This window comes from Capra hircus, chromosome 1, assembly GCF_001704415.2.
Source record: "Capra hircus breed San Clemente chromosome 1, ASM170441v1, whole genome shotgun sequence".
NCBI lineage: Eukaryota > Metazoa > Chordata > Mammalia > Artiodactyla > Bovidae > Capra > Capra hircus.
In genome coordinates this window covers 156342636-156367476 of record NC_030808.1, presented here as the reverse complement: position 1 = coordinate 156367476, position 24841 = coordinate 156342636, and the positions used below count along the sequence as shown (strand labels likewise).

At 45.1% G+C, this 24841-nt stretch overlaps 1 protein-coding gene across 1 annotated transcript in view; it reads right to left on the bottom strand.

Moving 5' to 3' along the window:
* KCNH8 (potassium voltage-gated channel subfamily H member 8) overlaps window positions 1–24841 on the bottom strand; it is a 465900-nt gene that overhangs the window by 283235 nt on the left and 157824 nt on the right. Inside the window, exon 2 of the mRNA XM_018053223.1 lies at window positions 19198–19431. Coding sequence (XP_017908712.1) covers window positions 19198–19431 — 234 coding nt within the window. The remainder of the gene's footprint in view (window positions 1–19197; window positions 19432–24841) is intronic.

The following is a 24841-nucleotide window of genomic DNA, read 5'->3' as shown; positions in this document are numbered from 1 at the left end:
AAGTGCTTCCTAATGAATGCAATGAGACCTGAGCCCCATGTCTGCCTCGCTTTGCTCTGATCATCCTGGCTGAAGAGCTGGGGTGAGCACAGGCCCCCTCAATAAACCGTCTGACGTAAAACTGCTCATTCATTAAACAATGCATGCTTAGCCGTGGGTGTAGAAAAGAACAGACTTTCTCAGCTTGTTCAGACGTATGACTAGCAGACCAGGAAGGTTATCTCCATTTACCAGGACAAAGCGTGAACCCAGGCAATTGGAAGGATAAACTGCAGGGCAGACTCTTCTGTCAAGTGGTGTGTGCTACCCTCAGCCAGGCTCTTCCCGGGCCCTTCCCTTTGGCGAGTGTCTCTTTGAAGTCATTGACTGCATTTGTGTTTCTGAGCGTCACTCTTGAGTGCAAAGACGTGGAAGGAAAACACGAAACGTTAATCTTCTGTGAGAGTGAACGGACTTCCTGGAGAATCATTGGAACATCATAAAAGCATCATAAAATGCTTCCTATCTCAGAGCAGGCCAAGTCTGAAGTGAGGTCTCAAATCAGGCTGGAGAAAGTGGCTGATCGTAGCAAAAATAACTGGAGCCATGGTTCTCTTAGGACCTCCCTGGTGGCTCAGAGGGTAAAGCATCTGTCTACAATGTGGGAGATCCAGGTTCATTCCCTGGTTTGGGAAGATCCCCTGGGGAAGGAAATGGCAATCCACTCCAGTACTATTGCCTGGAAAATCCCATGGACAGAGGAGCCTGGTAGGCTATACTCCATAGGGTTGCAAAGAATCGGACATGCCTGAGCAACTTCACTTTTCATGGTTCTCCAATAACTTAATTGTAGAGAGCACAGTCCCTACTTGGCAGCCCTTCAGATAATATGAAAACTGCAAATTTTCCAAGCACCAAAATTAAATGTCTTGCATTTCTCCAAAGACATACAGATGTTTAATAAACACATGAAAAGATGCTCAATGTCACTCATTATCAGAGAAATGAAAATCAAAACCACAATGAGGTATCACCTCACACCAGTCAGAATGGCCAGCATCAAAAAGTCTATAAACAATAAACACTGGAGAGGGTGTGGAGAAAAGGGAACCCTCTTACACTGTTGGTGGGAATGCAAACTAGTACAGCCACTATGGAGAACAGTGAGGAGATTCCTTAAAAAACTGGAAATAGAGCTGCCATATGACCCAGCAATCCCACGGCTGGGCATACACACTGAGGAAACCAGAACTGAAAGAGACACGTGTACCCCAGTGTTCATCGCAGCACTGTTTACAATAGCCAGGGCATGGAAGCAACCTAGATGTCCATCAGCAGACGAATGGATAAGAAAGCTGTGGTCCATATACACAATGGAGTATTACTCAGCCATTAAAAAGAATACATGTGAGTCAGTTCTAATGAGGTGGACAAAACTGGAGACTATTATACAGAATGAAGTAAGTCAGAAAGAGAAATACCAATACAGAATATTAACACATATATATGGAATTTAGAAAGACAGTAACATCAATCCTATATGCAAGGCAGCAAAAGAGACACAGATGTGAAGAACAGACTTTTGGACTCTGTGTGTGAAGGGGGCGTAGAATGATTTGAGAGCATAGCATTGAAACGTGTATATATTGCCGTATATAAAATAGATGACCAGGGCAAGTTTGATGCATGAAGCAGGGCACCCAAAGCGGGTGGGAGGGATGGGGTGGGAGGGTGGTGGGAGGGTGTTCAGGATGGAGGGAACACATGGGCACCCGTGGGTGATTCATGTTGATGTATGGCAAAACCACCGCAATATTGTGAAGTAATTATCCTCTAATTAAAGTAAATAAATTAATTTTAAAAATAGAAAATAAATAAAAATGAAATTAAATGTCTTCTTGCTACACACACACACACACCTAAAAGCATTTCTACAAATCTAGAAGTGGCGTTTTTAAAATGTGGCTGCAATGAACATTGGGATTCATGCATTTCTTCAAATTACGTTTTTCTCTGGATATGTGCCCCGGGTGGGATTGCTGTATCATATGGTAGGTGTAATTTTAGTTTCTTTTAAGAAACCTCCATACTGTTCTAATATAATATCACAAATCAACTATATTCCAATAAAGGTTTTAAATTAAAATAGTAAAAACCTTTGGGGCACACTTCCTATTGAGAGTTGGGGTCTAGGTGGCCCCTCATGAGTCTGGGTGTCCTTGGGTCTGCTCCACCCAGAGCACCAGTTTGGGATGGAAGCCCTTGTGCTAAGCGATTTCCTAAAATAGATCATGAAAGGTCTTCAGCTTCTGCCTGCTTCCTGGGACCCTAGACTACCCAGAGGCCGCCGGGTTAAGGAAGCTACGGGCAGGCACTTCCATCCTCTGTCCCAGCTGATGCCACACGTTCAAGACCCATCCAAGATCGTGCAGAGCAGTGCCCCTCCGGTCTGCACACTACCAGCCAGCCTCGGCTAAGCCCCCGTGGGAGAGGAGGCGCTCAGCCAAGTCCAGCTTGGACTCCTGGCCTACAGAGCTGCAAGATACGGTTGCTGCCATGTTCAGCCACTAGGTTCCAAGGCAGCTGTTGCTCACCTGCACATGGGAACACGAAGGGAACTTCCGGACTCCGCCAGCCTGTGACTAAGAATACGGCTGGATCCTCTCTCTCTTTCCTTCCCCCCTCATTGGTGATTTTATCTAAAACTTTGTCAACTTAAGTTTATTCTTTCAAGGAATCAGTTCTTATTTATTTTCATTGATCTTTCCATTTGTCTTTTTAGTCCCTATTTCACTAATTTCCACTCTATTATTTCCTTTCTTCTGCTAATTTTGGGCTTTATATCTTCTCTTTCTAGTTCCTTTAGGTGTATTAAGTTTATCTGAGATTTTTCTTGTTTCCGGAGGGAGGCCTGTATGGCTGTGAGCTTCCCTCTTAGAACCACTTTTGCTGTATCCCATGGATTTTGGTACGCCATATTCCAGTTTTCATTTCCCCTAGGCATTCTGCTTTCTCCTGAAATTTCTTCTGTGTCTCAGTAGCTGTTCAGTAACATGATGCTCAATCTCCACATATTTATATTTTTCCAGTTTTTTTCTTGTAATAGATTTCTCATTACATGCACTGTAGTCAGAAGAGATGATTAATATAATTTCACTCTTCTTGGGTTTATTGAGACTTTGTGACACTGACCTGCGATCTATGCTGAGAGTGTTCTGTGTGTCCCAGGGTCCAGCCCCAGTGGATCCAGAGTGATTCGAAGGGGAGACGGATAGGCGAGGAAAACTTATGTATTTAGAGATATAAGATTAAATTAGGAAGAAATAGTATAGTACAAAATTTTGGTGGAGAAAAAGAGGCTGAATAACTTGGTTTACAGGGAAAACCAATAAAACCTCGAGACAAGAGGTTTGCACCATCTATGTTAGGCCACCAGCGTCTGCTTGAATATCGAAGGGTGCCCCGCCTTAGGCTCCCTTTTGTGTGGATCTTAGCAGCCAGGGCAAGTAGACGTAGTGAGCCTCCCTGCTCCAGATGGGAATTCAGCCAAAAAAGGGGAGAAAAGAACAACATGGGGAAGCCCAGCATCAGTGCAAGACTCAAGACTTTATTTTCAAAATCAGCTTATATACCCCAAGCCGTACATAAAGAAATAGTGGAATATGCAGAGTTATGCAGGGGCAGCAGTCCTGACCCTCACTGAGACCAGGCTTTCTGTTTGCACGCCCTCCCGTATACAAAAGGTCTCAGGTGGTTTACATTATCTTCTGGCCAAGAGGCCTGTTAACATTTTTATGGCTCTCTTCCTGGGTAATTGTCCAGAAAACTCCTTTTCCCTAGAAGTGTTTTTTCTTTACTCTGCATCACCCTCAAAGTACTAAATAAAGTTACATTCCTGTAGAACAAAGGTGCAGTGGATTATAACAAAGAAAGTACTTAACTCAAAGATCTAATGTTGCTAATACCAGGTCTACTACCTGTTTTTCTATATACCAACTATTTCTACAAATAAAAGATATGAAAATCTGGCAGCAAGTATTGGCTCAACAAATGAAACCTTTAGTCAGTCCTATTCTAATGATTTTGACTCCTTGGAAGCCCCTACATTCCTAGGATGTTTTAAGCTTCCTGTGCCTCCCATGGTCAGGAGGCCTCAAACAATCACGTGCTCAGCTGTACGAGTCCTGCAGACAGGCTAGAAAGCCATCAGAGGGGTTTCTGGATTGAAACACCCTTTCAAATGCAGAAGACTAAAGCCCTGAGTTTGACTTTTTCCAGAGTGTGTCAGAAGAGTGGAAAAGCAGAGTACAAAGGCCAACAGACTTTGGTTTTTTGGGAACATGCTCAGGAAATACCAGGGGGAAGCCCTAAGACCTGACTCGCCTTGCCCATCGGATCTCTGCTCGCATGACCTTGTCACGGGTGGAATTCCTCACGCTGGCTCCCGGCATGTGTGCACTTGAGAAGTAAATTATATGTGTTCGGCTACTTTTGGATGGAATGTTCTGTGTTCAATGCATCTAGTCTAATGTGTTGTTGAAGGCTATGCTTCCTTATTGATTTTCTTCTGAGTGATCTATAAATTGATGTAAGTAGGATTTTGCTTTATTGACTATGCCAAAGCCTTTGACTGTGTGGATCACAATTAACTGTGGAAAATTCTTAAAGAGAAGGGCATACAAGACCACCTAACCTGCCTCTTGAGAAACCTGTATGCAGGTCAGGAAGCAACAGTTAGAACTGGACATGGAACAACAGACTGGTTCCAAATAGGAAAAGGAGTACGTCAAGGCTGTATATTGTCACCCTGCTTATTTAACTTATATGCAGAGTACATCATGAGAAATGCTGGACTGGAAGAAACACAAGCTGGAATCAAGATTGCCAGAGAAATATCAATAACCTCAGATATACAGACAACACCACCCTTATGGCAGAAAGTGAAGAGGAGCTAAAAAGCCTCTTGATGAGAGTGAAAGTGGAGAGTGAAAAAATTGGCTTAAAGTTCAACATTCAGAAAACTAAGACCTTGGCATCTGGTCCCATCACTTCATGGGAAATAGACGGGGAAACAGTGGAAACAATGTCAGACTTTATTTTTCTGGGCTCCAAAATCACTGCAGATGGTGACTGCAGCCATGAAATTAAAAGACGCTTACTCCTTGGAAGGAAAGTTATGACCAACCTAGACAGCATATTAAAAAGCAGAGATATTACTTTGCCAACTCTGTCTGGTCAAGGCTATGGTTTCTCCTGTGGTCATGTATGGATGTGAGAGTTGGACTGTGAAGAAAGCTGAGCACCGAAGAATTGATGCTTTTGAACTGTGGTGTTGTTGAAGACTCTTGAGAGTCCCTTGGACTGCAAGGAGATCAAACCAGTCCATCCTAAAGGAGATCAGTCCTGGGTGTTCTTTGGAAGGACTGATGCTAAAGCTGAAACTCCAATACTTTGGCCACCTGATGTGAAGAGCTGACTCATTGGAAAAGACTCTGATGCTGGGAGGGATTGGGGGCAGGAGGAGAAGGGGACGACCGAGGATGAGATGGCTGGATGGCATCACCGACTCGATGGACGTGGGTTTGAGTGGACTCCGGGAGTTGGTGGTGGACAGGGAGGCCTGGCGTGCTGCGAATCATGGGGTTGCAGAGTCTGACACGACTGAGCGACTGAAGTGAACTCAACTGACAGAGGGTGTTAAAGTTTCCTGCTGACATTTTACTTCTCTCTCTCTAGGTCTGTCCATGCCTGCCTCATGTCTTCTGGTGCTTCCAGGTGGGTATTTGTCTTTGTAAACGTCGCATCTTCACGCCGGCTTCGCCTCCATCATCGTGTGCTGCTCCTGTTTATCTTTCTGACACTTGGTTCATCCTTTCCGTCTGTTATGAACAGAGCTACGCGAGCTTTCGTTTTGCTTCCGTTTCTACGGGATATCTTCTCCCACACCTTCATTTTCAGTGTGTGAGTTTCACTGCTTCTGAAGCGAGTCTCCGGTGGACAGCCTGTAGCTGGCCTTACTCTTACCCATTCAGCCGCTCTATGTATTTTGACCGGAGGATTTTGTTTGTTCACATTTACAGTCATAGGGTTTGCACTTAGCGCCATCTTGTCAATTATCTTCTGGCTGATTGTACCTCCCCTCTGTTCACTTCTTCTTCCCATTTTCACCTCCCATGCGATTTGGTGACTCTCCTTAGTGCTATATTTAGGTTCCTTTCTGATTTCCTTTTGTGTACTTGCTACAGGCGTTTGCTTTGTGATCGCCATGAGGTTACATAGAATAGCTTACGTATATAACAGTCCATTTTAAGCTGACAGCAACTTACAAGGCATTCCAAAATTCTTCATCTTCACTCCGTCCCCATTTTGTGCTTTCAATATCACATTTTAGAATTATTTTATTCATTCTCTTAACAAATTATTATAGGTTTAATTAATTTTACTCCTTTTGTCTTTTAACCTTCGTAGCAGTTTTGTAAGGGGTTACTTCCCCACCTTTACTATGTAGTTACCTTCTCCTGTGAGATTTTTGGTTTCTTGTGTCTTCTTGTTATTAACTAATGCCAATTTCTTTTCAGCTTAAAAAATGTTCTCTAACATTTCTTGTAGGGCTGGCTTAGTTGTGATGAACTCCTTTAGCTTTTGCTTGACGAGGAAAGTCTTTCTCTCTCCTTCAGTCCTGAATGATAAATGTGATGGACAGAATATTCTAAGTTGGGAGTTTTTTCCTTTCACACTTTGAATATGTCACACCCTCCCTTTTGGCCTGAAAAACTTCTGCTGAAGTTTGTTGATAGTCATATGGGGTCCGTTATTTATAACAGTTAATTTGCTTCTTGCTGCTTATAAGATTTTCTCTTTATCTGCATCTTCTGACATTTTAGTTACAGTATGTTTCAGTGTGGGTCTCTCTGGGTTCATCTTCCTTGGGATGTGGCTTGCAGGACCTGGAAGTTTGTTTCCTTTTCCAGGTTCGGGAAATTTTCAGGCATTATTTTTCCAAATGGATATTTTTCTCCGTCTCTTCTGTGGGGCTCCCATAGTGTGGGTATTGCTCACTTGATGTTGTCTCTAAGACTCTCATCTCCGCTTTCCCCTGGTTCCCTTTCTGCTGCTCTGTGCGGGTGAGTTTCGTCATTTCGTCTTCTGGTCTGCTGGGCGACTCTCTTCCGCATCACAGTCTGCTGCTGAACCCTTCTAGTCTGCTTCCCAGTTCAGTTGCTGGACTCTTCAGCTTTGTGACTTCTGTTTGGCTCTTTCTTATATTTCCTACCTCTCTGTTGAAGATCTCGCTGTGTTCACCCCTTCTTCTCCTGAGCTTGTGAGCGTCTTTATGATCAGCACTTTGAATTCTTTATCAAGTAGATTACTCCTCTTCATAGAATTGAAATCCTTCTTCTGAGATTTTGCTGATAATTCTGCTTGACACACACTTCTCAGTTTCTTCATTCTCCCTGGCCCTCTCTTCTTAGTTTTATGCATCAGGCGAATGCCAGGCTTAAAGGGGTGGGCTTGTGAAGATGACTTTATTTAAACTTGCCTTAGATCTTTTGTCTCTTGAGTCTCTGTGATTGTCTGACTCCTCTAATTTAGCCTTGATATGTCTCCTTTGTGGAGATTATGCCAAGACATGTCAGTGTCCCAAAGGGAGGAATCTCACTTACACCTAGTTTTAGGCTGATTAGAAAATGAAGCCTCAAGTAGCAGCTTTTAAAGCATGCACGTGTGCACAGGACTTGCAGGGCCACAGCTGTGATCTCTATGGCCTCCAAAGCACACCTGGAAGCGTCACATGGGCGAAAGTTACATGTCAGGGCCCCAGACGAGTGTGCAATGCTTCTCTGTAAGGCCTCACCGATGCTGCGGGAGTGTGGCACGCTGACCTCTCACTGCTTAATTCCCTGGGAGCACTTCCTTAGATCGTAGGTGTGGGGGAACCTGAAGCCCGTCTCTCAAGCTAAAGCTCCAGGACAAGTGAATAAGTGTTTTCTTCACAGAAAGATGGGTTATGTGTGTGCAGTCCCCTGGGGTGGTGGCCGCCGAAAACAGTCTTCCCACTTGTTACAGTCCCGTGGAAGTCAGCAACTCCACCCCCCGGCCGCCAGGGCCAGGGGACTAGGGGGCGTCCCCGTGTGGACACAGCGGCTTTAGCAGGGCAGCTGGAGGGCACATGGGTGGGGCACACTTGCCAGCCTCAGAAAGGCAGGGGGGATGTCGGGACTGCACACGCCCGTGGGTTTTAGCGACGCAGCAGGAGAATGGCTTGCTGGCTTCAGGATGGGAGGGAGAGAATGCACTGATGGTTCATGCTCGCTAACCCCATCTGGAAGCAGACTGGTGTTGCAACTGCCCAAGTTCTCTGACTTCAGCAAGGCAGCAGGACTGTGCATCGTAAAGTGGAAAGAGGTGGGCTCCTGGGGCAGGTGGAGAGTGAAATGATGGCATCGGTCAGCCTCCGGCTCCAGGAAGAGTCTCACCTGCCCCCAGCCCTTCAGCAGAGGCTTTCACGTTAGCAGATGAGTCCCCATCACATAGCTTAGATGCTGTGCAAACTGCTGTTTTTTCACTGGGTCTTGGGGTGTGTGAGACTGTATGTGAGCTCTTCAGAAAGGGAACCTCAGTTTGCTGCAGCACTTTCGGTCCCTTGGACATTTCCTCTGTCGGCTTTCTTAGCTGGGCATTTTGGGCTCATCTCTCTGGTGGCATCCCCAGGGCCCAGGGCGTCTCCTCTCTCCGGTGGCATCCCAAGGCCCAGGGCATCTCGTCTCTCTGGTGGCGTCCCAGGGCCCAGGGCATCTCGTCTCTCTGGTGGCATCCCAGGGGCCAGGGCGTCGGATGTGGGGCCCTAACCCTTCATTCCTCTGGGAGAAGTGCTGGATTCCCGAGGTCCCTCCCCACTGAGTCACTATGTCAGGGTAGGGACTTGCTGAGATTCCTACCCAGCTCAGTGTGGCCCTTTTAACGTTTCATGCAGCTCTCAGATCTTTTTCAGAGGGAAATGATCCCCATGTGGCCAGCGATCTGCTGTGTCCACAGAAGGAGGTGAGGGTAGTGTCTTCCTATGCTGCTGTCTGGGACTCTTCTCTTCTCGGCGTTAATCTTTCCAGACATTTTACTACGGTTTGTGAAAATCAACTAGAGAGATGCAAAGTGCACCAGTGAGTGAAGACAGTGAACAACAGGGAACTGCGGGGGCAGCGGCAAGGTGAGCGTGCAGCGTATGGTTCTGCGTCCACGTCATTTCCCTGCCTCACAGTCTCTCCATCTGTAAACGTGATGTAATTCATGTTTACTTCAAAGTCTCATTAGAAAAATTAAAATAGCATGTGTACTGTGTGGCAAAATATGATGAATTAATTATTACTTAGGTTTTGTGTATCATTTTTATTAATGTTAAATGTTTAATAATGGTATACTGAACTTAAATATAAATAAAGTCTATTTATTTCTGATTACCTTCTGTTTGAGCTAGAGATCACTGTTTTCCATAGAGAACAGTGATTTCATTTTCTTTTGCTTGCAACTTGAGTAAAAATAACAGAGTCAACTTAAAGAAAAATGCTAAGCAAGCAATATTTCAGTAGGTGTATGGAAATGAAGGACAAACCTTGACGGTGCCAAGAGTCTGTGAATGAAGAGAGCTTTCCACAGCTCTGTCAGGCTCAAGACTCCCTTCCGTATCAAACGCTTACATTCCCCTCTTTTCTATTTAGAACTGAAAAATTAAAATTAAAAAAAACCCTGCCTACCGACAATACGCATTATTTTCAGAAAAGTGACAGTCTGCATTATTAACAGCAATATAACAAATAAAAGTGAAACTGTCTGTGACAAAATAGTAGGCACCTCAACATAAAATGCGCGGGTGTGACTGGCTACAGCAGAAGATGTCACCAAGTCGGGCCAATACGTGGGATCACTGGGAGCAACGGCTCCAAGTACAAAACACACTGGTGTGCTGCGTCTGTGACAAGCATTGTGAGTCAGTGACAGTCTTCTGAAACGGTGAATTCAGAACAAGAGGAAACTCAATCTTCTCTCGTTACACTGTGGTTTTATTCTTAGAGATTCGATAGAAAATTAGAGCCTTCCACAGACACACTGTGTGTTCAGGTCCTAGCTCAGGTCGTTTGGCTTCCCGGAAGCCCGGCGGGGCACTAGAGGGTCCCGCAGTGCACGGCCCTGTATCATACCCTGCAGGCAGCCTGCTGTACAGCAGACCCTTACAATTTACTCTTTTTGCATAGCTGAAACTTTACGTCCATTGAGCAACAACTCTCCAATCACCTCTCTTCTCAGCCCCTGCCGATGGCCATTCTAGTCTCTGCTTCTTTAAGTCTGACTACTTGAGACACATCATATAAGGGGACCTTAATAGACTTACTTCATTTAGCATAATGTTAAGAGGATAGACCTCATGTTAGGTGTTCTTGCCACACAAAAAACAAAGCAAATCACAAGAAAATCAGGAAAGAACACAGGCAATTTTTAGAGGTGATGGATATGTTTAGTACCTTGATTGTGGTGATGATATCATAAGTATATGCAAATGTCCAAAGTCATCAAGATAGACACACGAAACACCTGAAATGGTTTGCCTACCAGTTATACCTCAATAAAACTCAGAAAGAAAGAAAAAGAGAGAAAACGAAGGAAGGGAGGGAGGTCGAGAAGAAAGAGAGGGAGGGAGGGAAGAAGGGAGCAGGGCAGAAAATAAGGAAAGAGGGAAGGAAGCAAGCCAGGAAGCAAGAAGGAAGGGAAAGAAGGAGAAAGCCAAGCCAAACACGGGCAATTCTTCAACTGCAAGGCCGTCCGACACATTACAATACGCCTAGCATCCGTAACTCCTGCCCATTAAATGCCAAAAACACCCCCAATTTTGAGTTAGAGGATTTTTATACATTCTACTTTCTTTACTCACAATCTTAGGCAAGTGGCTTAAATTCTAATCTGCTTAATGTAAATATAACCACGTGTTATAGGCTGACTTTTGCCCTCCCCAAAGAATAAGTTAGAATCCTCACCCACATCTCAAAATGCAACCTTATTTGGACACAGCGTTATTATGGTGACAAGATGAAGTCATTAGGACGGGCACTGATCCAGTAAGACTGATGTCGTGTTAACATGGGGAAATCGACACAGCCACCCACGCCGGGAGAGCAGGGTGGGGAGATGAGAGCAGAGACCAGGGCGATGCTTCTACAGGGTGAAGAACACCGACGCACGCCAGAAAACCAGCAGGAGCTAAGGGAAGGCATGGGCCAGGTTCTTCCTCTTCCTCCTCAGGAGAAAGCACCCCAACTGACCCCCTGGACTCAGAATTCTGGACAACTTCTGTTGTTTAAGCCACTCATTTTGTGGTGCTTTGTTATGACAGCCCTAGAAAACTAATATATCAGGATGAAATTTTTACAAAATTAGCCGCATCATTTTGATTTTCGTCTCAAATCTTTGTTCTATTGCAGCATTTCTCTTCCTGTTGAGTCTACTTAACATAAAACGGGCCTGAAAGACAAGCGTTCTGCAGAGAAGATCTGCTAAGACACACATCTTAAGGCCGGGGTTTGTGGATTCAAACATGATGATCCTCCATGACACAGAGATGACGTGATTTTCCACCATTAACATTTAGCCAAGAAGGTAGAGTCTGGAAGAAGGTGAAGAGAACATGACATCCCAGCTGGTCCATCCTCAGCTGAAGGGATTGTGAGCAAGTAGAAGAGGCAGAATTTCCTTCCTTTGGAGAAGGAAATGGCAGCCCACTCCAGTGTCCTTGCCTGGAGAATCCCAGGGACGGGGAGCCTGGTGGGCTGCAGTCCATGGGGTTGCTAAGAGTCGGACATGACTGAGCGACTTCCCTTTCACTTTCCACTTTCATGCTTTGGAGAAGGAAATGGCAGCCCACTCCAGTGTCCTTGCCTGGAAACTCCCAGGGACGGGGGAGCCTGGTGGGCTGCTGTCTATGGGGGCGCACAGAGTCGGACACGACTGAAGCGACTCAGCAGCAGAAGAGGCAGAGATGATCTCCTCTCTGTGAGTTTCCACAGTTTGAGCCTGGGAGAAGTGGTGTCTGTGTAGTTTTCTTACTATCTCATTTTTTAAGTGCGTTTTGAAGGCTACTTTCCATTCACAGTTATTACAAAATATTGGCTAGATTCCCCTTGTTGTACAATACGTCCTTGCGGGCAATCTTGTCCAATAGTGTTTTGATAGTTTTTGTAAACACTGAAGGCAGAGAGGCCATTTGCTTTCTCTTTGGGACTCTTGAGGGAAGCTGGTTGCCAGGCTATCTGTCTCCCAACACGAGAGTGCCTGATGCTACTGTTGAGGAAACAAGACAGTTTCAAGGATGTGTACTCGGAGGCACCACTTGCTCCCACGTGTGAAGGACGGGAGGGCTCACCTGAAGTATCTGTGAGCCTCCCAAGCCTAGCAATATTGAGTGTAGAGAGCCATAATGAAGGCCTTGATTTGCGGCATGATGAAACGGGAGGCAAAAACGGAGGGCGATCTACCGTGGTTTCAAGAGCAAAGGGAGGGTGGAGTCATGTCGGCTCACCACCAGCCATAATTTGCAGCTGTAAACACTAAAAGGCGAGCATCAGACAGATGGGCCAGGCGTGAAACAGGGAATTTACACGGAGTTAGGGGGACCCTTTCTATAGTATACCTCGAGTTCAGATAAGCTCCTCACATTCCAACCATGGAAACAGAAATTTAGAGAGATAGAAAGGAGAAGGAAATGATTTTTAAAAAGTGAGCTCACATACCCGGAGCAATTATATGTTATCTAAAGAAACTTTTTAAAATACAGCAGTGGTAATGGAAACATTGGTTTTGAAATATCCCCAATCCTTTCACAAAATTAAAGTGACTAAGATAGTAAATTGAGAAATCCTCAAAATATATATATGACAGTGTGTCCCCATAAACCTGAGAATACTGGATGATGGGCAACACCGGCCAAGAAGCTTGACCCTTGCAGGAAGAGCAGCTTTATGAGAAAGAAAAAAAGAAGGTAAAAAAAGAAGGCACGTAATAGCTCTAGAGCATGGGACCTCATAATCTGTCAACAGGTATTTACTTCCCAAAGCAGAAATCCTCGGAAGTAGAGGGTTCCACACACAGATCTGAAGACAATTAAAACCAGCAGAGAGCTTCCCAGGCCCCAGTCTGAAGATGAGTAAAAATGGGTTACAGAAAGATAGCATGGTGCTGGAGTTGTCTGGGCATTCAGCGCTTTCAGAAAATTCAGCAGAAAGTTTTTGTTGGATGTACAGAATTCACCAAGGTATGGAACTATTAATATACTGAGGATGAACTGTTGGAACCCGAGCTTTACTTCGTCAGAGCAGGAACAGCAAGGTGAAGAAAGGAAACGGTTCAAATAACACTGTGGACGAGGCCTGACCAGGAAGCAGAGCTGGCTCAGAAAGTAGCAAAAATTGCAGCCAGATGCAGATGGTGTCGACATGGGAACTCTGGGGGAGGGGCAACGGAGCCGCGGATTTAGGAGTGTTTTCCCCGCACACCTCTATTTCTAATATTCTTAAAGATGAGAAGAACGCATCTTATTCAAGCATGACAGCAGAACAGGATGGAAGAAGAGGTGAAGAGAAGCTTATTTGAACTCAGATGCAGAAAATCAGAGTGAGTGAGCGAGAGTCGCTCAGGCCTGTCTGACTCTTTGTGACCTCAGGGACCGTAGCCCTCCAGGCTCCTCTGTCCACGGAATTCTCCAGGCAACAAGACTGGAGTGGGATGCCATTTCATTCACTGCCACAGAAAGTCAAGACACCCCAAAATATTCCATAGGCACATGGAGTGTAACTATTTCAAAAGTAAAAGGGAATTTAAAGGAGCAATTTTCAAAAGTAAAAGGTTTGAGGGAAATAACTGAATCAGCATACGCTATGCATGAAACAACAGCATGAATATCATACACTGATTTAGAAAAGCTCAGGAAAAAATTACTAGAGGATGAATTCTATGCCTTCAAAATCCATATGTTGAAGCCCCGATCCCCATTATTGCAAAACATGACCGTATTTGGAGATGAGGTCTGTAAAGACACAGCTAACTTGAATTGAAGTCATACAGTGGCTCCAATCTGACTGGTGCCCTTATAAGAAGAGGAGATCGGAACAAAGACCCACAGAGGGAAGACCGCGGGAAGACAGAGAGAGGAGGAAACGGCCATCTCTAAGCCAAGGAAAGAGGCTTCAGAAGAAACCAACCCATCCAAAACCTTGATTTGCGGCTTCTAGCCTCTAGAATTGTAAGAAAATGAATGTCTGTTGTTTAAGAAACCCAGTTTGTGGTTTGTGACGGAAGCCCTAACTAAGATAGTAGGCAAAAAAATTATAGAAACTGTATGAGCTAACTGAGCTCAGGAGAGGATATAAATGAAAGGAAAATAACTGCAGACTTATAGAGAAGAAAAGCAGTGAGCATAGGTATACCACAAAAGGAGAGGAAAGAAAATGTGCTGGACAAGTGAAAACATGAAGGAGGAAAAATAAAAAGAGAAAGAAAATAACACATACAGAGGGCAGGCAAGGACCCAGCACACATGCAATAAGTGATCGCAGAGAGGAAAATCAAAGCAAGAAGACAGATCCGTCGTGACTAAAGTCCCAGAAAAGTTTCCCAAGTAAAAGGGACTTGAACACTACAGGGCATATCACATGTCAAGAGGGAAGAATCTGACCCCGAAATTCTATACCAGGTATCAGTAACCTGGATGCAAGCTAAACCCAGCCCACTTCATATTTTTGTGAATAAAATCTTTATTGGAAGACAGTAACACGTATTCATTTACGTATTTTCTGGGGTTGTTTTCAGACTATGATGACATAGATGGGTACTGCAACACAGGCTGTATGGACTATAAAATTCATAATATGCGTAATGCCTACTCCCTGATTCTTCACAGAAGAAGTAGGCTGACCCTAGCCTATGCCACGATACATTCTAGCACAATCATTAGATTAAAATGAAATGAAATGAAGAAACAAAATGAAATGGCAGGACATGAAATGAAATAATGAAACGCTTCCTCGAACACCCAGGACAAAACCCCAACTCACTTAATAAGCAGCCGTTTTAGAGTAAAACGATACTCTATGCAAGTCCGTGGGAATAAACACAATTGAGATGGCGAAGTGATTTGATTTTCAGCAAACTGGTCTACAAGTCCTAACGACCGCAGCCATACCGTTATTAACGTGCAAGAGTTCAGGGAAACAGTTCCCACGAGCTCTTCCTGGGACGGCTCAGAGAAGAAGCTTCCGATAACCAAGACATGCTCAGAGAAACTGTGGGACAGAAGCTACGGTGATCAGTGAGCACATTTCACTGCAGCACTAAGGCTGGATGAAGAAAGATGGGCGTGAGGAAGCGCGTGCGGGTGCACTGAGCACTCTGACAATGTGAATATAACTGCGGGAGAGAGGAGACGGGGCTCGCAGACAGCAAGATAAGCAGGCCGTGAGTGCTGCGCGTCCTGCGCGCTTAGCATCAAGTGGATCTGATGGTGCATCCCTTTCAGTTAGCCAGCGGGAGAAGAGCAGGGAGAAGCGGCTCCTGGAGATGCTGATATGACCGCTCTTATGACAGGAAATGAAGAAAACACTTTAAAAAGCGGGACTGTATAATACAAACATCTTATATAAAAATAACTTGGAAAAAACCCCAAAACTTTCCAAATGACAACAGCCGTACTTCAAAGAGAGAGAAAGAGGAAAGAAAAGAGATCACATTCTAGAGAGAACACAAATATCGGGTAGGGGATTTACTGAACTGACCAAGTGACCTTGTCATGGATCCACGTGATGGACAACTGTGAGAGGAGGATGATGCGTATGCCATCACGCCACGTAACACTCGGTGATGGGCCCAGACGACGTGGTGCTGTGACTGACAGCATTCCAGGATGGATGCGTATGCCGTCACGCCACGTAACACTGCGCAGTCCTGTGGTGGGTCCACAGGATGTGATGCCGTGACTGACCAGGACGGATGCGTATGCCGTCATGCCACGTAATACTATGATGATGGACCCAAATGATGTGATGCTGTAGCTGACCAGGACGGATGCATATGACGTCCTACTATGTAATACTATGCAGTCCTATGGTGGATCCATAGGATGTAATGCTGTAGCTGACCAGGACAGATGCATATGATGTCCTGCTATGTAATACTACGGTGATGGGCCCAGACGATGTGGTGCTGTAGCTGACCAGGACGGATGCGTACGATGTCCTGCTCTGAAATACTCCACAGTCCTGTGACGGGTCCACAGGATGTGATGCTGTAGAAAAGGACGGGTGACTGCCACTCAGCATGCGGTGTTCTGCAAGGTACCCACCATTGTAAAGGATATTCTTCTGCAAGTAATAGAACAGGGCGCAAAGTATGCTGTGTGTATGAAAAGGAGGGAACCACACAGGTGTAAGTATCTCTGATATTAAAGAAACAAGGAGAGGATAGCCATCAAATCGACAAAATGGTCTCCCCGGGTTAGCACACCCACACAGGTGATCAGCCACGGTGGATGCCTTTTGCATATCAGCAGAACTGAAGGGGACAGCTTTATGAGAAGATGTCTTGGTGTCACTATTTCTGGTACAGAGGTAGAACCTAGGAAATTTAGAGGGAGGACAAGTAATGAGCAACGTTAACTCCTGCACATAAATGTATAAAATATGGCTCTATGTTAGCCAAAGAAAATTTTGTGTATTATGTTTATCTGTGAAACTAGCTACCTTCTTAATTATTCCTTAATTTGTAAAACCTTTATTCTTTCTTGGTCCTTTAAACTGCTGCATCCAAAGAGGTCCAAGAGCAGTGGGCATTTTTATAACAAAGCAGGTTCAGGAAACCCTGCTGGGGGCTCACTCCCACCTGACCTCCATGTTCCCACCCATCTGGCCTCAAAGGTCTCCATCTTTTGGCCTTGCCACCTTCTCCTCCTCAGCCTAAACCTTTCCAGAGGTGCCCCATTTGGATATTGTGAGAAGGCATAAAAAGGAAGAAACATAAATGGATTTGCAGACACCAGGAAAAGGCACCTATCTTAAGAAAGGCAAGTCTGCAGTCAGCAGATATTTCAGCAGAAGCTTTTCCTTTTCCGTTCGTTCACCGGATGGCAGTTTTTATCACTCCCTACCAGTCTGCATTTTCAGGGATGGCCTCTGCTTTCTTTTATCTCAGGCCCTCTCTCCGAGGATTGTGGTATAGTTAGAGGGAGCCAGAAGGCTTCTGCTTTATCATATTTGCAATGTAGGCCTTATATACTGACACTGAGACGCACACAGCGGCCTCAACCTCCTTCCTGGTGCCGGAGAATCGGCTGTCCCACTCCTCCCAGAGGAGAGCTCGCCAATGCTTCACGACCACTGTGCATCCAAAATTCACACCCTCGAGGAACGTCCTCCAAGGATAACCTTGAAAAGGGGATGAAGTTCCATGTTCAGGTTCCAGTATCTCCTCCTAAAAATGACCCCAACACTAAGTGATAAAGAGGCCTGAGCTGATGCTAATTGTCCACAATGCCCAGGACAAACCCCACGACAAAGAATTACTGGCCCCAAGTGTTGACAGTGCCAAGGCTGAGAAACCTTGAATTAGAGTACAATTTAAATGTTGTAAAAAACGACCTAAGAGAGTGATTCAAACCAGATGGAACGACCTGTCTTTGTCCAGGACGGGAAAGGTGGGCCTGTGGCCACACGCAGCCGCCTTACCTGCTGCTGCTCTGCGTCTGTCTACGGTGCCATCCTTGACAGACCAATCAAACCTGGCTTTCCAGCCTTGCCTGAGCATCCCGACCCCTACGTAGGAGCCTACTGGGGTTGTCATAACAGAATACCACAAACGAACGGGGTGACTTAACAACGCAACTTTATTTTCTCATAGTTCCAGACAGAGGCTGGACTTCTCAGATCAAGGTGAGGCCTCTCTCCTTGGCTTGTAGACAGCTGCCTTACGGCTGGGTTTCCACACGACTTTTCCTCTACATACACACATTCCTGGCGTCTCTTCCTCCTCAAAGAAGGACACCAGTCATGCTGGACTAAGACCCCCTCCTTACGACCTCACTTAACCTTAATTATACCTTTAAGGGCCCTACCTCTACAGCCCATTAGGGATTAGGGCTTTTTCAAAACTTACATTTCTTTTTAACTGATTGATGATTGCTTTACAGGATTAGGGCTTTGATATATGAAAGTTAAAGAGACATAATTCAGCCAACAACACCATAGGAAAGGAGAAGAGAAACTAGAGGGCAAACAGTTTCATTTTTCAGGGAGTTTGCTCAGATAGCGCGGAGGTCATTCTTCTTTCCTGTCATTGGCAGGAACCCTGTCATGTGCCAAGCTAACTGCAGAGAAAGCTGGGGAACATACTCTTTAGCCTGAAGGTCGTGTGCCCAGCTAAATAAAACTCAGGGGGCTATGTTACTCAAAGGAAGACTATTAAAGAAAGAGGATTTCAGAAACTGGGAAGGCATGGTTTGCTCTCAGTTTTGATTTGGCTTTTCTCCAATATGACGCCTCCTGGATTCACTCCCCCTACCACAGGATGGTGATAGCTAGTCCCACGCAGAAGGGAATAGAAGCCATACCCGTCCCTGGATACTTTTCCATTTAGGAGACAGTCACAAAGCCACATCCACGAAAAATACTTAGCATTTCCCCAGTGGCAGTTTTGAATCCAGGCAGGTTTACTCCCACCCTGAGACCCTGCGTGTTTCTTACCTTGTCTCCAGAATTTAAGAATGGTGAGAAAGGCTTTGTGGTCAGGAAACTGGAAAAGAAAATACCTACACTCATGTCCTTTAAACTAATTTTTATGCCAGCAGACATTTGAATCTCTGTCCCTAGTGACTCTATTCTTTAAGTGTTCTTTAAGATGGCAAACTAGCTCTGGATAGAAGATCACCTGTTACTATATTAACAATCATCACATCTGATATATATCTTAAGCATGACCACAACATAATAGCAATACACCCTATTTTAATATATATTAACTCAGTTAATATGTTGATTTTGTATAACTATAAACTTTCTAAATTTTCAAGTAGTTTATGCCGCTAAGATCATTAAGCCTTAATGGGAGTTATGGAGCGTTCACGCCAATAGCAGTTGAAAGAAGGTGACCTTTCACCACTGTCCAAGGAGCCCCCAGCACAGGAGGTCAACTCACCATTCTTCTTGTAGAACATAATTTCTCCTTTGAATTCTGTTTTTTCCTCCAAGGACTTCTCTATCTGAAGCATCAGTTGTTCGTTGGTCTCGACTCCGAATAAGAACTTGCAGCTGCAGCTCTTCTGCATGACTTCTGTTCGGGCAAACCCAGCGAGCTCACAGAAGCCGTCCGAGCAGTAGACGATGGGGAAGCCCTTGGCCACCTGGGCGTTGGCGAGGATGAAGTTGCTATCTGCAGACACCAAGGAGAGCACAGTCAGCAGGGAGGCACGCGTGAGAGCGCCACAGCAGGGGAGGGTGACGCAGACACTTAGCACCGGTGCCTAAAGTGTGTGTCCTGACGTGCTGGGGTAGAAAGGAGACACCCCAGAACATAAGCCGGCACTGACCTGCAGAAGTACACACTAGCGCCAACTTCTGCTTGCGTTTGAAACCCGCCATGTTAAGAACAGAGTATTTCTTAGCCTGCTTTGAGGCATTTACCACCCAGGGAGCAGGAAGGGCTGGTGTTTCTGAGCATGGATTCTGGTTGACAGCTTGAGTTTGCCAATCGATAAACAGATTATTCACATTCTAAACCTCAGTGTCCTTAGGTTTGATTTCCCTAAAAGCAGACTCTGGGACAAGGATGAGGAGTGTCAGTATTTTACGTTGTTGGTGAATACAGGAAGTAAGGAAGTGGGCAGGGCAGTAAGAAATAAGGGAGGCAATAAAGGGTGAGGCAGAAAGAGGTTTACAGCTCTGAGCAACTGGGCACTGATCAGGGGGTTGGGCGGGAGGGTGGGGGGCACTGATCTGTGGACTGGGTGGGAGGGTGGGGGGCACTGATCTGTGGACTGGGCGGGCGGGTTGGGGACACTGACTGGTGGGCTGTGAGAGTGATACTGTTGCTTACTTTACAGGTGTGTTCTAGGGATTTTTGAGAAATATTAGTATAATGTCTGGCACAAATAAGTACTCAATAAAAACCATTGTTAAGAGGATCATTCACTCTCTACATATACACACTGCTATGGATAAAATAGATGGCTGACGAGACCCTACTGTGCAGCGCAGGGAGCCCTCCACAGGGGCTGTGGTGACCTCATCAGGAAGGGAATCCAGAAAAGAGGGGACGGATGTATATGTATATCTGACCGGTTTCACTGAACAGCAGAAACCAACACAGCACTGTAAAACAACTATACTCCACCAGAAATTAATTTAAAGAGTATCATTCACGGCTTATAGCTGTTATATTAACCAATAAGAACAGTAAAGCAATAAGGCACAGGACACAGTCGTTAAGTACTTAGAGATGACTCCTGAAGGAGAGCCTAAAAGGCAATATGCAGGGAAGGTTCAAATTTTTTGAGATTAAATCAGAGGGATGTTTACAGACAAAAAGATGCATATTGGAGATGATGTTTAAGATAAGGCATGTAGAAAATGTGCTGGTGGGTGAATTTCAGGTTCGGAATGAATTAGAGACTATTATGAAATCACTCATTCTCTGGTTCATGAAACTATAGCCGAACATTGTCGGTGTGTCAGACAATATCAGAGGCTGGGATTCTAAAGATAAGAAAAAGAAAAATGGAAAGAACTACAGCATACGTTGTTAAATGAAAAAATCATGATTTGGTATAATACGTTATTTGACAGAAAATATGTAAGCCCATAGAATCATGCATATCTATGCATGCATGTGTGATTAGTTGTGTCTGACTCTTTGCAATCCCGTGGACTGTGGCCCACCAGGCTCCTCTGTCCATGGGGTTTTCCCAGGCATGAATAATGGAGAAGGCTGCATTTCCTGCTCCAAGGGATCTTCCCGACCCAGCAATCAAACCCATGTCTCCAGCGTCTCCTCCACTGGCAGCTGGATTCTTTACCACTGAGCCACCTGGGAAGCCCATAAATGTTTACCTGTATCCCCAAATAGGAAGTGTTTGTGTTTATCTAAAACTAAGCGGGATAAACGGTAACTGTAGACGTCTTTAGGGAGGGTAACTGTGGCCAAAGGTGGTAAGAACACTGATTTTTGTCATATTCCTTTGAATTTATACCGTATGTTTTATGTATTGCTTATTCAGAACTAGGATGTTTACAAGAGGTTTGCAGCAGACAGCACATGTTCTATGCCACGAGAAAAGAGGAATTCCAGCTACTTCTGGGTGGCCAGCAGCACGAGCACTGAAGATCTGCTCCACGGGCTTTCCCATCTTGTTAAAACACCTGTTGCATGCTTACATAGACCCCCGATAGCCGGCAGTACCGAACCCATGCTCCTCAGCCGTCCTCCAATCAGCCCTCAGCCCAGAGTGCAAATCCACATGCTGACCCCTCCACCTGCCCAGCCACCCTCTCTGTGCAGAGGACGGGAGCTTACATTACACTGGGAACCCTTCAGGGCTACATGCTTTGAGCCCAGAGCAGTGAATTAAATTATCCAAGACTACTATTTAAGTCTCTCACACTTTGCAGAAGCATCTGTTGATGGTGTCCTACGTGCTGGGCTTTGTTCGAGGTGCAGAGGCAAAAAACGATTTTACTGACAGATGCCGTCCCTGCCCTTGAAGATCAGCCATGCGCCCACGGGAGCTCCCAGCTGGGTCCCGGGGGTGCCCTCTTGCTGAGGTGACGGCCTTGGTCTCAGCAACTCTGCACAGTTCTCGGTAACTCTAAGCATTGGCATCTCTTTCTCCCTCCATTCTACAACTCTGGCTGAGAACTTGCTTAGAAAATGCAAATTCATTGCATTGGCAAAGTACTCAAACGTCCTGAAAGAGCTTTTAACGTGCTTTTCAGAAGTCATTTTTCAGTGGACCAGTGACATGCTGACTTTCTACTCTAAGAAAGTATTGACTTTCTACTACACACCAGGTGACAAGCTTCTACCACATGGCAGGTCCTAGGGTGAGCTGACGGAGGTTAGAAGATGGAAAGTTACAGCCTTTATGGACTTCCCCTGTGGCTCAGATGGCAAAGCATCTGCCTACAGTGCGGGAGACCTGGGTTCGATCCCTGGGTCAGGAAGAGCCTCTGGAGAAGGAAATGGCAACCCACTGCAGTACTCTTGCCTGGAAAATCCCATGGACAGAGGAGTGTGGTAGGCTATACAGTCCACGGGGTCTCAAAGAGTTGGACACGACTGAGCGACTTCACGTCACTTCAAGTTACAGTCTCTAGCTTCAGGATGTTACAGCTTAATTAAAGAAATGCATGAATATCAATAACCTTACAACAGTGTGTTAAGTACCACATCAGCGGTACACGGATAAGCACTATGAGGGTTGAGAAAGCGAAGATCCTGGGCTTTAAAAATGATTAGCTAGGAATAAGACAAAAGTAGGTGGGGATAATTATCAGAAGTCCTGGGAGGTCAGCGCAGATGCCTGGACGAGCAGCTCAAAGGAGGAACGGCGAAAGGAGCTGGAGACAGAGATAACCAACGTTCCCTCCTGTCCTGAGCACCGGGCTCCCACGGTTTCTGCTGCTGTTGCTGTTTACTCATTAAGTCGTGTCTGACTCTTTGCGACCCCGTGGACTGTAGCCCACCAGGCTTTTTGGATCAAACCAGCGTCTCCTGTGTGGCAGGCGGATTCTTTGCACCGAACCCTCTGGGAAGCCCCTCTCGTGATCTAAACAGCCACAACAGCTTGCTTTTGTTGGTATTTATCAGGTAAACCTTTTCTCATCTTTCTACTTTTGGTCGTTGTAGGGACTTGTACTTTATAGTTGTGTCTTGCAGACAGCATGTATGTAAATTTTGTAGAAGCACAGTAAGAAGATACGTCCGCCAACCTGAGACCCACCAGCTTTTACTGTGATCACTGTGTTATATCGCTCGTCTAAAAAGACTTCATTTTTGCTTTCGCTTCACTGCGTTTTCTTGTTTTGTCTTTTCCATTTTTAAAAGTTGGGAAATAAAACACATCTAAAAAAAGATTTAAACAACACTAAACACCCGTGGATCATTCGTCTAGTGAAAACCCTGGTGAGCACCAATCAAACTGTATTTCCATCCTTCCAGAAGAAGACTACAACTTGAACTTGGTAATAATCATTCCCAGTTCAGTTCAGTCGGTCAGATGTGTCTGACTCTTTGCGACCCCATGAACTGCAGCACTCCCAGTTACATGATTGCCTCACGCAGCAATGGCCTGTTGTTTCCAGTTCTTAGGGCATGCATTACGGTATTTCATTCTGTACTCTTAGGGCATGTATTATGGTATTTCATTCTATATAATTTTAGTGAGTTGCTTCTTTTATTAATCTCCTTAGCATCTTTACAATTGCTTATGAACACAAGAAAAAAATCCATGTTTCAGAGCTACAATAAGCGTCTGAAAAAAGCCACTAAAGGATTCAACCAATTGCCTCATCTGTGCATTTCAGTGAAGGATTATGGTGTGTTCAGGATAGTTAATTCTCCTTGCAAATACCCCTCAAATACAAAGCAAAAAAAAAAGTATTTGGCCTTTTCTGTTATATTTAGTGCTTGTTCTCAACATGTAATTGCATTTCAACTCCTAAGAGAATTCAGTGGCAGTCAGCGCCTCATACAGCCCAGTGTACTTGCGGTGTGAGTAGTCCTGTTTGGGAAAGAGTAGCTCTTACCCAGTGATCTGCTGAGAAACAGATGCTCTTCTGAATACCAGTCCTGGAATCTCCAAAGAAGTGTGACATTTACCTTAGAATTACGTAAAACAAAGCCGCTGCCAGGATGACTATCAACATATCACGGGCATATCACTAAGCATACATATGCCAAGGGTGTTTAACCTTTTGAAGAATCAGTTATGCACGTGTGATAGGCATCTAAATGGCACACAGCTTTCCTGGGTTTTTTTCTAGGTCATCCTTCTGTGTAAATTCAGTAGAGTGCCAGTACACAGTAGGAGCTAAGTGTCTACGTTGCAGGTAGCTGACTATTTCCCTGAATGCCTCCTTAGCCAAAAGCTTTCATGTGTCATCAGAGGGGCTCTCAGGGCTGGTGGAGACCCAGGTCATTCCCCAAGTCCCTAGTGTAGGGCACCAGCTTCCCATTTAAATGGAGGCATGCTATTCATTGTAGACTCCCAGGTCCACAGGGAACGGGGTTTGAAAGGAAGAATATAGAAGGAAATGGGAGAGAAGAAGGCAAACACTAATCCACTTTCATCCTCATACGTGGCCCATTTTCTAGATGAGAACACGGAGACCTAGATAACTTTGGTGTCCATTCCAAGGTTTGAGGCAGGGACTAAAGCCCAGTCTCTGTGATATTTACTACCAAGGATACCTTCTATAAAGAAGTGACTTATTCTCTACTTCCAGTAGAGATGGGTTAATTCTAGAAAAACATTTTTGCCTCTCTAGTCTGCAAAGAGCTCAGAGTCACAGATTTTTCTCTACAGAGATCATTTATTAAAAGTTCATTGGTGACATCTCCTAAACCAGTCTGGATCTCTCAGCAATCTTTATGTCACTTCCTCGTCTCCTTCAGAAAGCCAGCACTTCAAAAACAGGGCAACAACTTTCTTGGCTCCCTAGTATTCTGCGCAGTCTCACTCCAGAGCCCTTAGGAGACAAAGAATGTTGTCACCATTCAAATGATCTGGTTTCTGACCTCTTCGCGTACATCACAGTACTTCTAAAATTTTCCCATTGAAATAGGC